The sequence below is a fragment of the Carassius gibelio genome, chromosome B11 (genome assembly GCF_023724105.1).
Source record: "Carassius gibelio isolate Cgi1373 ecotype wild population from Czech Republic chromosome B11, carGib1.2-hapl.c, whole genome shotgun sequence".
Classification (NCBI taxonomy): Eukaryota; Metazoa; Chordata; class Actinopteri; order Cypriniformes; family Cyprinidae; genus Carassius; species Carassius gibelio.
This window is the reverse complement of record NC_068406.1, coordinates 23,054,139-23,066,163: the sequence shown is the minus strand read 5'-3', so window position 1 is coordinate 23,066,163 and position 12,025 is coordinate 23,054,139. Positions and strand designations below refer to the sequence as shown.

Here is a 12,025-nt window from a genome sequence, read left to right as displayed (position 1 = left end):
ACAGCTTCATAAAGTTTTTTAATGATTTATTTACTGTTATCTTCTTGCCATTGCAAAACAAAAGGAATATTTCTCCTGTGCAAGTTTATTATAGTCAACAAAAACTAAAAAATGTAAAAACATTTCTCATTTTTGTTTAGTTTAAGTTAAATATTAAAATAATATAAAATAAACAAACTAAAGCAAAAAGGAAAAACTACACCGACTAATAATCACAAAACACAATTACTAAAACGTCAACAAAATTAAATAATCTATTTCAACGAAATGAAAACAAATGACAAAGATAATCTAACTTAAATTTCAATGTGATTTTTTTTTTTCTAGTTAAATGGGTGGAAAAATATCTTGTATCCTGATTATTTGCATGTTACACCATGTTTTAAAAAAGAAAAAAAGAAAAGAAAATTACTAAAATTACAAAAAAAGTAATTTTAAATTGTAATATCTTAATGTATTTTTATTTTCAGTTAAAAGGGTGGAAATTGTTGTCTTTTTTTTTTTTTTTTTTGCTCCTTACAACATTTCTTTAAACTAATAAAATTACAAAACCACAAAAATCTCTCTAAAAAAAAAAAAACAGAAAATTAAAAATTAAATCGAATTCAGAATTTAAATGAATTTTTAATGCAATGTTATTTAAAGTAAAAAAAAAAAAAAAGGAAAATGTAAAAAAATTTTTTGCTCATTACATTGATTATTTGTTTTCTAAAAGATGCACAAACAAAAAAAAAAACGAAAACTTTAATAAAAAAATGAAGTGTAGAAAAAACAAATCAGAACTGAAATTCTATTAGTATATCAATGATAGTAAAATAACACTTCTTCTGTTGAACGTGAAAGGTGATGTTTAGCCAGATGTTCACGCTGCTTTCAGAGTTTTGTGTTGCGTGGTAAAGTCAGTCATGCAGCTTTGGAGCAACATAATAAAAGCCGAGCGCAGGAAAGCGCAGGTGTCTGTATGATGCTTGCAAAGCCTTGAGAACGAGCAGAAGTCTCCGTCTCTTCCGTCAGCTCCTGCTATCTGTTCTCCGCAGGAATCGATCTCCAGGACGTCTCTGCGCAGGTCACCAGTCCGTCAGGAGCCACCGAAGCAGCTGAGATGGTGGCGGTGGGAGATCACACCTACTGCGTGCGCTTCGTGCCTCAGGAGATGGGCGTTCACACGGTGAGCGTGAAGTACCGCGGGCAGCACGTGCCGGGAAGCCCCTTCCAGTTCACCGTCGGCCCGCTGGGAGAAGGAGGAGCCGGTCAGGTGCGAGCCGGAGGACCGGGTCTGGAGAGGGCTGAAACCGGAGTGCCAGGTATGAACGCTCCCTTTTTTTTTTTTTTTTTTTATTTTTTTTTTTACCCTTTAAAAACTTTTTTTTTACATGCTTTGAAGAATTTTAACACCTTTTTTTTTTTGTACTGCCTTTTCATTTATTTTCATTTTATTTGACATTTTATATGAATGTTAAATGTAATAAAAACCTTCACTTTTAATATTTCAATAAAATTTTCATTTTGGTCGAAAAAGTGGAAATATCTTTAAAACTCATCATGTTTAAGCTAATTATACTTAATGTTATACTTCAGGTAGTTTGTGTTAAAGAACCGTAATTTGAACTTAAATTCAGAAAGTATATTTTTATTTTGTAATTAATTAGTCATTTTTTTATTATTATTTTTATTTTAGTGGAAAATATCCCTTACCTTTTTTTATTTATTTTTTTATTTTAATCTAATTTTAATTTTATTTAAAATGTTTAATTCCCCCCCCAAAAAAAATCTATTTACCCATCAAAATGGTTACATTAATTACAATTATTGTATAAGTTTATACATGTTAGAATGCCTACACAATGTTTAGTTCCTGTAATTGAATTTTACTATAAATTGCATTGTATTGCATCTACTTTACTTACTAAATTTATATATATAAATATATCTTTAAATGTCATTTAAACAAAGACATTGAATTTTTTGCTTGCCTGATTTATAAAAAAATAAATTCTGTATAAAAATGCTATAAAATTGCATTCTTATGGAAGTATTTGTTGTCCTGGCATTCAATTTTGAATTTATTAGCAATTTTAATTTAACTGTTTTACAAAAGGAGAAAGAGGTTTGTAAATGTATTCAGATGTCCTCTAGTAAAGGCTCCTGTGAATCCACTATATCATGACTGTGGTTGTGAACGGTGTGTTTCTGGTTGTGCTCGTGTAGCTGAGTTTAACGTGTGGACGCGTGAGGCCGGCGCCGGCGGTCTATCCATCGCCATCGAAGGCCCCAGTCGAGCAGAAATCTCCTTCGAGGAAAGGAAGGACGGATCATGTGGCGTCTCATATGTCGCTCAAGAACCTGGTATAAACACACACACACACACACACGAGCTCTCTGTCCTGTGCTCTCTCTGAAGGGCTGAGCTCACCCCAGAAACCCTTCTTCAATCTCTTTCCAGGCGACTATGAAGTGTCTATAAAGTTCAACGACGAGCACATTCCCGAAAGTCCGTACCTGGTGCCCGTCTGCGCTCCTGTAGACGACGCTCGGCGACTCACTGTTAGCAGTCTTCAGGTGAGACACGAGGAAACATCCACACAGACGCCTGTCCGCAGCTATTCACTCTCAAACTAGCAACCTTTACACCGCAAAACACTCAAACTGCATTCTTAATAGAAAAAATGCATTAGTTTTTGTTGAAAGAAGCCTCTTCTGCTTACCTAGGCTGCATTTATTTGAATCAAAATACAGTTAAAGTGTGGAATATTATTACAATTTAATATAGCTGTTTTCTATTTATTAATATATTTGAAAGTATAATCTCTTTTTTTGTGAGTCTAAGCTGACCTTCCAGCATCATAACTCGGTGTCACTGATTCAGAAATCATTGTAATATGCTGATTATCATCATCAGTGTTGAAAACAGCGGTGGTCTGAATAGCTGTCGGACAGGTGTGGTGTTCTGGTGTTTCTGTCGTGTCTCATTTAAAGGCTTCTGACAGAATCCTCTCTTGTGAAGCTCACGGTCGGATCAGGTAAAGCAGAGAGAGGAAGACCACAGCGACCCTTTCCCATCATCCTCTGTAGTTTAGCAAACCCTGTAGTTCTCATGCTCTCTCTTGACAAATGTTGGTCGTCTCTCTCTCCGCTTTAGCTGATCTTAAGTGAGTTCAGGTGAGATTATGAACACTGTCATGGGTTTTTTTTTTTTTTTTTTTTTTTTTCTGTTACCCGATAATTTGTATTTATTTTGTTCATTTATTTATTCATGTGTTTGTTACCCCATTTTATATATATATATTATAAAATTAAATTGAATTATTATTAATTAATAGATTATATTAATCTGTTAATTAATAAATATATGAACTTAATGAAAATAAAAAACAAAAACATAAAAATACAAGCTTCAACATCAACGATTTTAATAAATAAACTTTTATATATAATGTTCAGTACTGCAAATATTAAATTCATAAATGTAAATTATAGCAACATTCCACATATAAACTTAAATATTACATATATATATATATATATATATGTATGTATGTGTGTGTATATATATATATATATATATATATATATGTGTGTGTGTGTGTGTGTGTGTGTGTGTGTGTATATATATATATATATATATGTGTGTATATATGTATATGTGTGTGTGTGTATGTGTATATGTGTGTGTGTGTGTGTGTGTGTGTATGCATGTAATTTATTTATTTTTGTGAGCAAATAAGCATTTTATGGTTACTTTAGTATTATGTCACTTGGTGCACTTTTAAAACATTAAAAACCATACAACAGTATATATCAAATTAAAAATCGAATTAGTTCATAAAAAAAGGTAATACTTGAAATAGATTGTTCAAAGATTTTGGGGTCAGTAATGATAAAAAAGTAATACGTCTCTACAGCAAGGATGGAATAAACCGATACAAAGTGTGAGTAAAGATATTTAAAATGTTTAAAGATTTTTATTTCAAGTAAATTTTATTATTTTGATATTTCTATTCATCAAAGAATACTGAAAAACAAAATTTATCACTTTTTTTCCACAAAGCATGAATTGGCACAACTGTATTCAACAGATTACAAAACATGTTTTTTAAGCAGCAAATCAGCATCATGTGACTGAAAAGTCCCGATTCAATCACTGGAATAAATAAAATTTTAACAGATATTCACATACAAAACACTTCTTTTTAAATCTGAAAACTATTTCACAATTTTGACTGTATATTTGATCAAATAAATGCAGCCTTGCTGAGCAGAAGAGGCTTATTACCGACCCCCGACCTTTGAATGGTATTGTATGCAAATGATCAGCCCTTCCCAGAATGCAGTGGTGTGTGTGTGAGAGATGTTCTAAGCTGTGGGTTCACTGATGTAGGAGTCGGGTCTGAAGGTGAATCAGCCGGCATCATTCGCAGTGCGTCTGAACGGAGCAAGAGGTCACATGGATGCTAAAGTTCACAGTCCGTCCGGAGCCCTGGAGGAGTGTGTGGTGTCTGAACTAGAGCAAGGTCAGAGTGCTCTTCATCACCCTGCACATGATGCTTTAGATCAGATCTGTCATAACAAAACAACAAAGGACTTCATTACCTGTTAAAATAGGTGTTTTAATCATGAAACTACATTCACAACCCAGTTTACCTCCATAAAAGAATGCTTTTCATTTAGAAATATCTCTTATGGAAGTAGAGGAGGAGTGAAATCAGATTCACAACCAAATTATGTTTAATTCAAACATCAAACTTTAATATAAAACGCATACATTTCAATATAGAAAATATATTAAATCAGCTTAAATATTAACTTTAATAACTTCTGTATTAAATGTTAATTATATAATCTTAAATGAGGAAATTATGAAATATAGAAACTTGAATATAGACAATTTAATATATAAACTTAAATATTGAATTAATCTAAAAATATTCAGATTTATGAACCATTATTATGAACTATTTATAAAGTTAAATATGAATTATATAAAATTTAACCGATTAAAACATTAAATTCATGAATTAATAAATATATGAACTTAATGAAAATGGAAAAAAAAATACACAAAAAATACAAACGTCAACATTAAAAATTTGAATATATAAACTTTTATATATAGTGTTCAGTATTATAAGTATTAAATGCTTATATGTAAATATAGCAACATTCCACATATAAACTTAAATAAAAAATGTATAAATCAGTATTAATTATATAAGATTAAACGTGAAATATGAGTAAACTTATCAATTAACAATGTTATAATCTGGTTTGTTTACTTTTGTATTTCATACTAATGTCTATTAACATGCATTGTCCCAATTAATTAAATTTAAATATTGGAAATATGTCATGTATAAATTAAAAATACTGAAAAATGTTAAATAGTAAATACATCAAATTAAATATTAAATTGATTATTACATAAAAACTTAAATATTAAAGTTCAATGTTAAAAAACATACATTTTTATCAACTTAAATATAGAAAATATTTAATACTTAAATATTAAATATAATTTTTCATTAAAATTACAATCTTCAGTATTGACTGAATTTATAAAGTTAAAATATGAAATGTATAAACCTAAATAATAAATATATGAAATTATAAAAAATAGATGCATAAACTTCAAAATTAAAAATATTTAATATATAAATATATTTATAATGTTCAGTATTGCAAATATTAAATACATGTAAATATAGCAATTTCATATATATAAATTATATATATATATATTATATATACATATTATATATATATAAACTTCAAAACTGAAAATGTAATATAATATATAAGTAAATGTAGTAAATCTAAAATCCTTGATTGTGGTTTGTGTCAGTAGTTGTGCTCATGTTCATGTTTTGACTCTCTTGTTCATTTACTCTCTTCTCCAGACAAGTACGCGATTCGTTTCATCCCTCGAGAGAATGGCGTCCACGTGATCGATGTGAAGTTTAACGGGACACACATCCCGGGCAGTCCCTTCCAGGTGCGTGTGGGAGAGCCGGGACAGAGCGGGGATGCTGGACTCGTCACGGCGTACGGCCCCGGGCTGGAAAGAGGAAGCACAGGTGACACACATCCACTAAAACACTCTCTCTGTCCTGATCCAGAGGAAATGTTGCGTTCAGAATCACATACATACACACTGCACTTGGTGTGATACTGGATATATTCTGTAGCTTTAAACATTTCTCAGTAGCAAAATACTGTAGACTGTCACATGACCTCAGTAAGTTGAATGTTTAATTCATTATAGTGTGTGTGTGTGTGTGTGTGTGTATATATCTCTAAATAAATCTCTAAATAAATTGCGGTTTAAATACATTTTATAATTAAATATTACAAACTAATAGTTTATTTATATTTCTACATTTGACCATGATAATTAATTGTTATCTAAATTAACTTTTATATATTTATATATCAATAAATAATTAACATTATTATAAATTTGGCAGTTTAATTAATTCATTATATTACTAACAAAATTAATGTTTATATATTTATGTATCATTAAATAATATAAATATTTATAAATTTGTCCTCGTGTAATTATTTTATTATTAATAATGAAATAACTTACTGTATATATTTATATATCATTAAAAAAATGTATATTATATTGTTTATATTACACTCACCTCACCTTTATTATAACTAAATTACTATTTTTATATAACCAATATAAATAAAATATATTTAATTACATTGTTGCTTGTTTAATTCAACAAATGCAAAAGGTTTTGCTTTGGACTAAAATTGTCAGCTCACTTGAATTTAGCTTTTTTTTTTTTTAAGAAAATAAATGAATTAAAATATTTTTATCATCACTTTGGATGTATTTATCATACTTGAAACTGGAGGTCAGGTCGAGCACATTGCATGCTGGGATGCTTCACACAGTGTATTATCTTGTTCTCTATGCAGTCTGGTGAATGCAGTAGTTGTTTTGGTTTCCATGCATAAAATCTACTGTGGTCACTGTGTGCTAAAGAAAGAAAGACACTGCTACTCTCAACAGCCTTTGTGATGCCTCCTCTGATGGGTGACAGGAAACAGAAGCAAAAAAATCACAGCTGTCATGAACTAGTTTATCATATGTGCAAATACACCATCCTCCATTCTCACGGTCTCATCATACTGACCCTCACGCCTCGTCTGACAGGTAACCAGGCCGAGTTTACCATCAATAACACCAAAGCAGGGCCGGGATCTCTGGCCGTCACCATCGAGGGCCCGTCGAAGGTGAAGATGGAGTGTCAGGAGTGTCCTGAAGGCTTTAAAGTGCACTACACACCAATGGCCCCTGGAAACTACGTCATCACTATCAAATACGGCGGCCCCAACCACATCAGCGGAAGCCCGTTTAAAGCCCGAGTCACAGGTGAGCCGAGCCGAGCCGGACTGATGGGAGCTGAGGGGACTGGGTTGTGTGTGATGGTGTTTGGTGATGACTGTCTGGTGTTCAGGGCCGCGGCTGGTGAACGTGACGAACGCCAGTGAGATGTCCACTCTGACGGTGGATCCGGTGAGCCGGGCGAGCAGCGTCAACTCCTACAGCGCGTCTCCCAGAGCCGCTTCTGACGCCAGCAAGGTTCTCAGTCGAGGTCCGGGTCTCAGCAAGGCCTTCGTGGGCCAGAAAGCCTCTTTCTCTGTGGACTGCAGTAAAGCAGGTGAGATCTGGGGTTATTACTGGACACAAACTGAGCATGAACCATATACACCTTTATTACAGGAAACAAATGCATATGCATTCAATAAAATACACTTTATATACTGTCTTATGTATTCAGAAGTGTGTGTGTCTGTGTATATATATGTGTGTATGTGTGTGCATATATATATATATATATATATATATATATATATATATATATATATATATATATATATATATATATATATATATATGAGAGAGATGGGCATTTAATTAAATTACAATAGTTGGATAGATCAATTTTTTAATGTTTATTTTTAATCTTAAATTATATATAAATATAAAATATGTATTCACAATTATATATTTTTATTAATATTATTAAATATTTTATTTTATTAAAAGCGTGACTGATTATGAACACTGGAGAATACATGATAGATCATTTTATTAAATAATACTTTAATAATTTTACATTTTATTAAATATTAAATATTATATTAAAGATTTAATATTAAAGAAAGAAATTTATGTACTTCATTATATTATTACAATTAAATATATGTAAATATTATATGTATATTAAACAGGTTGATTGTTTATTATATTATTTGTTTTATTTATATTAATATATTTAAAAACATGTTATTTACTATTAATTTAATACATTTTATATAACATTTCTTTTAGCATTCTAATTATCTTTAAAACCCCAATACAATGGCAGTATTGTTTTGCATTTTATATACACAAAATATACAATCATAACTGTTTATCGTGGCAGTATTGCCTAAACCACATTTTATACAGGCATAGTTGTGTTTTAGCATTTGTTGTCTCACGTGCATTTGTGTGTGTTTCCAGGGAAGAACATGCTGCTGGTCGGGGTTCACGGTCCTCTGACGCCCTGCGACGAGATCCTGGTCAAACACATGGGAAACATGCAGTTTAACGTCAGCTATGTCTTAAAGGAGAAGGGCAGCTACATTCTGGCTGTCAAATGGGGAGACGAACACATCCCAGGCTCCCCCTTCCAAGTCACCGTCCCATAATTCCTTGCAGTTAATCAGAAACAAATCCTGACAGAGAGAAAGACACTGTAAAAAAACAACTAGAAGAGCTTCTTCATTCTGTTGTTCTTCAACTTTGCACTTGATCAGGTTTTTGACTGGAATGTGACGCATTGTGATGGTAACTGACGGCATGTTGTTATGATGCATGAGCTGTACTTTACTTCTATTTGTGGCAAATCTAAAGATGAGTAAGATGGTGTATGAACAAACTGATCGGGGTTTCACACCTGAATGTCTCTTAACTACTGATATTGACTCTTTCTAACATACTGTCTCTCTTAGTGCACATATTATAACCTTTCTGTGTCTGTTTGATTCTTTCCTTCAGAAATCAAAGCATCACCCATCACTTCAAATCAAGCACTTCTGTTTTCCTTTCAACAGGTTTCAATGCTACATATTGAACAGTTTACAAAAAAAAAACATGTCAAAATGTTAGACTTGCAAAGCCCTCAAGAGCAAAAGATCCTGTTTTTCTCATTTATTCAGATTTTCTGGCTTTTTGAAGACGCTAATATTACAAAAGTCACAGAAATAGATTTATGCAGGTCTTTCTTGTTCGTCTTGATTCTGCTAGTTTTGATACTCCAGTGGTGAAGTATTTTGTAAGAGTTTTAAGGGCAAGAGGGACATTTAATTGTATTTTGTATTTAGCCATTGGTGCCTTATTGTGAGAAACATGAATAGATTTGATGTACATTTGCTTATTAAAACTGACTGGAATCAAGAATTCAAGATTGAAGATAGTGTCTCATTATTTTTCAACAGTGAACCTTTGAGAAAGTTCTTGAACATTTTCTGCGAGGTGGAGTAGATGATCAGAAGTCTTTTTGAGTGTACTGTTCCTTTAACTCCGTGACTCTGTTCTGTTTAGAATTCCAGTAGATTGTGAACGTTCCATTGTTACCATAGAAACGTCCCTAAGTAACAAACATGTATATTAGTAGTTCCAAAGGTCATGTGCATTATTCATGATTTCCTTGTCTATGTTTAGGCGGGGGGGAGTCATTGTGATTGAGTTTGAGCTTGTGTAATTTAGTTTTATTAACTCTGACTGGAACTCACTGGCTGATCGTGCCTCCTTCAGGACAGATCTGAGTATTACAACACCTGCTGAAAGGTTCAGTTCCGACTAAATTATTTTTTACATTTAGTCATTTAGCAGACGCTTTTATCCAAAGCGACTTAGAAATGAGGACAGTGGAAGCAATCAAAATCAACAAAAAGAGCAATGATATATAAGTGATATAATGAGTCTCAATTACATTAAACACATAGCAAGGGCTTTTAAATAATATAATAAATAAAAAGAAATCAGATAAAATAGAAAAAGAATAGAACAAGCTAGTGTTAGAGGTCTTTATATATATATATATATATATAGAGAGAGAGAGAGAGAGAGAGAGAGAGAGAGAGAGAGAGAGAGAGAGAGAGAGATTTTTTTAATATAATTTATTATTTATATAAATAAAGTTTACTCATTCAAGTTTCATACATGTATTCCCTGATGGGGAAAAAAATAGTCAGTGCTTATATTGTTAATTAAAACTGATAAAAATCATTTTCGCAACTGGAATAAATATAGAAATGTAAACTTGTTGTCAAGGCAACAATTTTAATTTCCTGAACTAAAATTAAAACCGTAGTATATAAAACGTTTTAATACTTCAAATATAGTGAATTAAGATACAAACTGATGCAAAATTTTTTTGTGTGTGTGTGTGCTGCAGCTTGTCATAACTGGAAAAAAAAATATTCATTGAATTTACTACTAAATAATTTTATGGTAAGTGGTTGCAATCAATTTATTTTAGCTACATTTAAATATATTTTGGATTAGCTTAATTAAATATAGCTAAAATAAATTGATTGCAACCACTTTCTTAACTCACCGGTTCGTAGATGCTATCGTTTTTCTAGACTCTTTTTTTTTTTTTTTTCTAGTGAAACTGATTCCTTTAGATGTGGCGCGCGCCTCTGGGTTTCTTTTGTTATTCTGTCAGTGTATGGTGTGTGTTTGACCTCTTGACTTCTGTCCACCTGGTGAGTGATCTGCTCTCTGATTGGTCAGCTCCGCACCTGATACTAGGTTTCCGTGGCCTCAAACTGATCCGTAAGAGACGCGGACATCAGTCATGAGGAACCTGCTGACCACACAAGACCAGAACTTCTACCGCGAGCTGATCCTGAAGGAGGCCTACACGCGGCTGGCCTGGAAGATGAAATACAGCAAAGAATACCCGACAACCGTCGCGTCTCGCAGGACCAAGTCCATCGGGCTGTTTAACCCTCCGTCTGTGGGTGAAGTCACGCTGCCTCCGGTGGTCCAGCCGCGGGAGAAGCCCCCGGTGCTCCGGTCACTGAGTGAAGCCCCGCTCATGAGACCCGTGAGCCCGTCCACCACAGCGGCTCTCTATCAGGGCTCATCCAACGAAGGCAAAGGACGGAGTTTGTATTTGAAGAAACGGGCGCAGAAAGGTCCGGAGGAAAAGTTTGATTATCCGATTCTGTCGTCCTGGGATTATGGATGGAGATTAGGTGAGCAAAGGGCTTATATAAAGACAAATAATATTAGTATTGCATGTTGTAAAATATTAGTGTCAACAGTAATTGATAAACTAACTTTGTTTCCTCGTGCAGGTGATTATGAGGTTGACAGTAAGACTCCAGTCCACGGGAGATCTGGGATCGTAAAGAGCACTTTTTATGCCAGGAATGGCATTTTTAATATTCCTGCAGCTAATGATCGGCTTGGATGAAACACTGATGAATGTTTCTCATCTTATTGAGTTTGAACAGACAGTACTCTACTACTCAATTACTCATGTAAAAAAAAACATGCATGCATTATCAATGCATTAATAAAAACTCCTATGATTAGAAATCATCTGGTGAAACATTTATTGTTAAAGGTTGTTTTAGAACATGCAGATGTCAATGTAACGCACTAGAGCGGAGTCATGTCGAGGGGTTAAAGTGTTAACAGGCTTGCAAACTAACTCTACTGTCTCACAGCAACCAGTAAACCAACACTGAGAGCGCTGGTTCATAATTAACAAGCACTGGACACTTCTCATTATCATTCAATCAAACATTTCTGCTCTTCTCTTAAAATACTTCAAATACACAGCGGAAAGAAAAGTAGAGCACTGAAGACTTGCTTATTGTTAGAACTCGTTTGTTTTCTTGTGAGCTGTTTCTCCTTCTCTTCTAGGACTAATGAAGCAGTGAGCAGTAAAAGTGTAAATGGAGAAGGTTGTTATCCTCTCTTCTGCGCTTGGTTTACAGTGAT

The 12,025-nt window shown here is 33.1% G+C and overlaps 2 protein-coding genes across 3 annotated transcripts in view; both read left to right on the top strand.

The window, feature by feature from the left end:
* LOC127968316 (filamin-B) overlaps positions 1–9,468 on the top strand; it is an 82,664-nt gene extending 73,196 nt beyond the window's left edge. For both annotated transcript variants that reach the window (XM_052569437.1, XM_052569438.1), the window contains 8 exons: positions 1,038–1,304; positions 2,209–2,346; positions 2,444–2,559; positions 4,379–4,511; positions 5,895–6,071; positions 7,169–7,387; positions 7,473–7,676; positions 8,525–9,468. In XM_052569437.1, the coding sequence (XP_052425397.1) occupies positions 1,038–1,304; positions 2,209–2,346; positions 2,444–2,559; positions 4,379–4,511; positions 5,895–6,071; positions 7,169–7,387; positions 7,473–7,676; positions 8,525–8,712 (1,442 nt within the window). In that variant the 3' untranslated portion in view covers positions 8,713–9,468. The remainder of the gene's footprint in view (positions 1–1,037; positions 1,305–2,208; positions 2,347–2,443; positions 2,560–4,378; positions 4,512–5,894; positions 6,072–7,168; positions 7,388–7,472; positions 7,677–8,524) is intronic.
* Positions 9,469–10,698: 1,230 nt separating this feature from the next.
* LOC127968315 (protein ATP6V1FNB) lies at positions 10,699–11,617 on the top strand. Its single transcript, XM_052569436.1, has 2 exons — positions 10,699–11,271; positions 11,374–11,617. Exons 1-2 carry the CDS (start codon positions 10,869–10,871, stop codon positions 11,490–11,492), a joined length of 522 nt encoding a protein of 173 aa, XP_052425396.1. The 5' UTR covers positions 10,699–10,868; the 3' UTR covers positions 11,493–11,617.
* Positions 11,618–12,025: the final 408 nt, after the last annotated feature.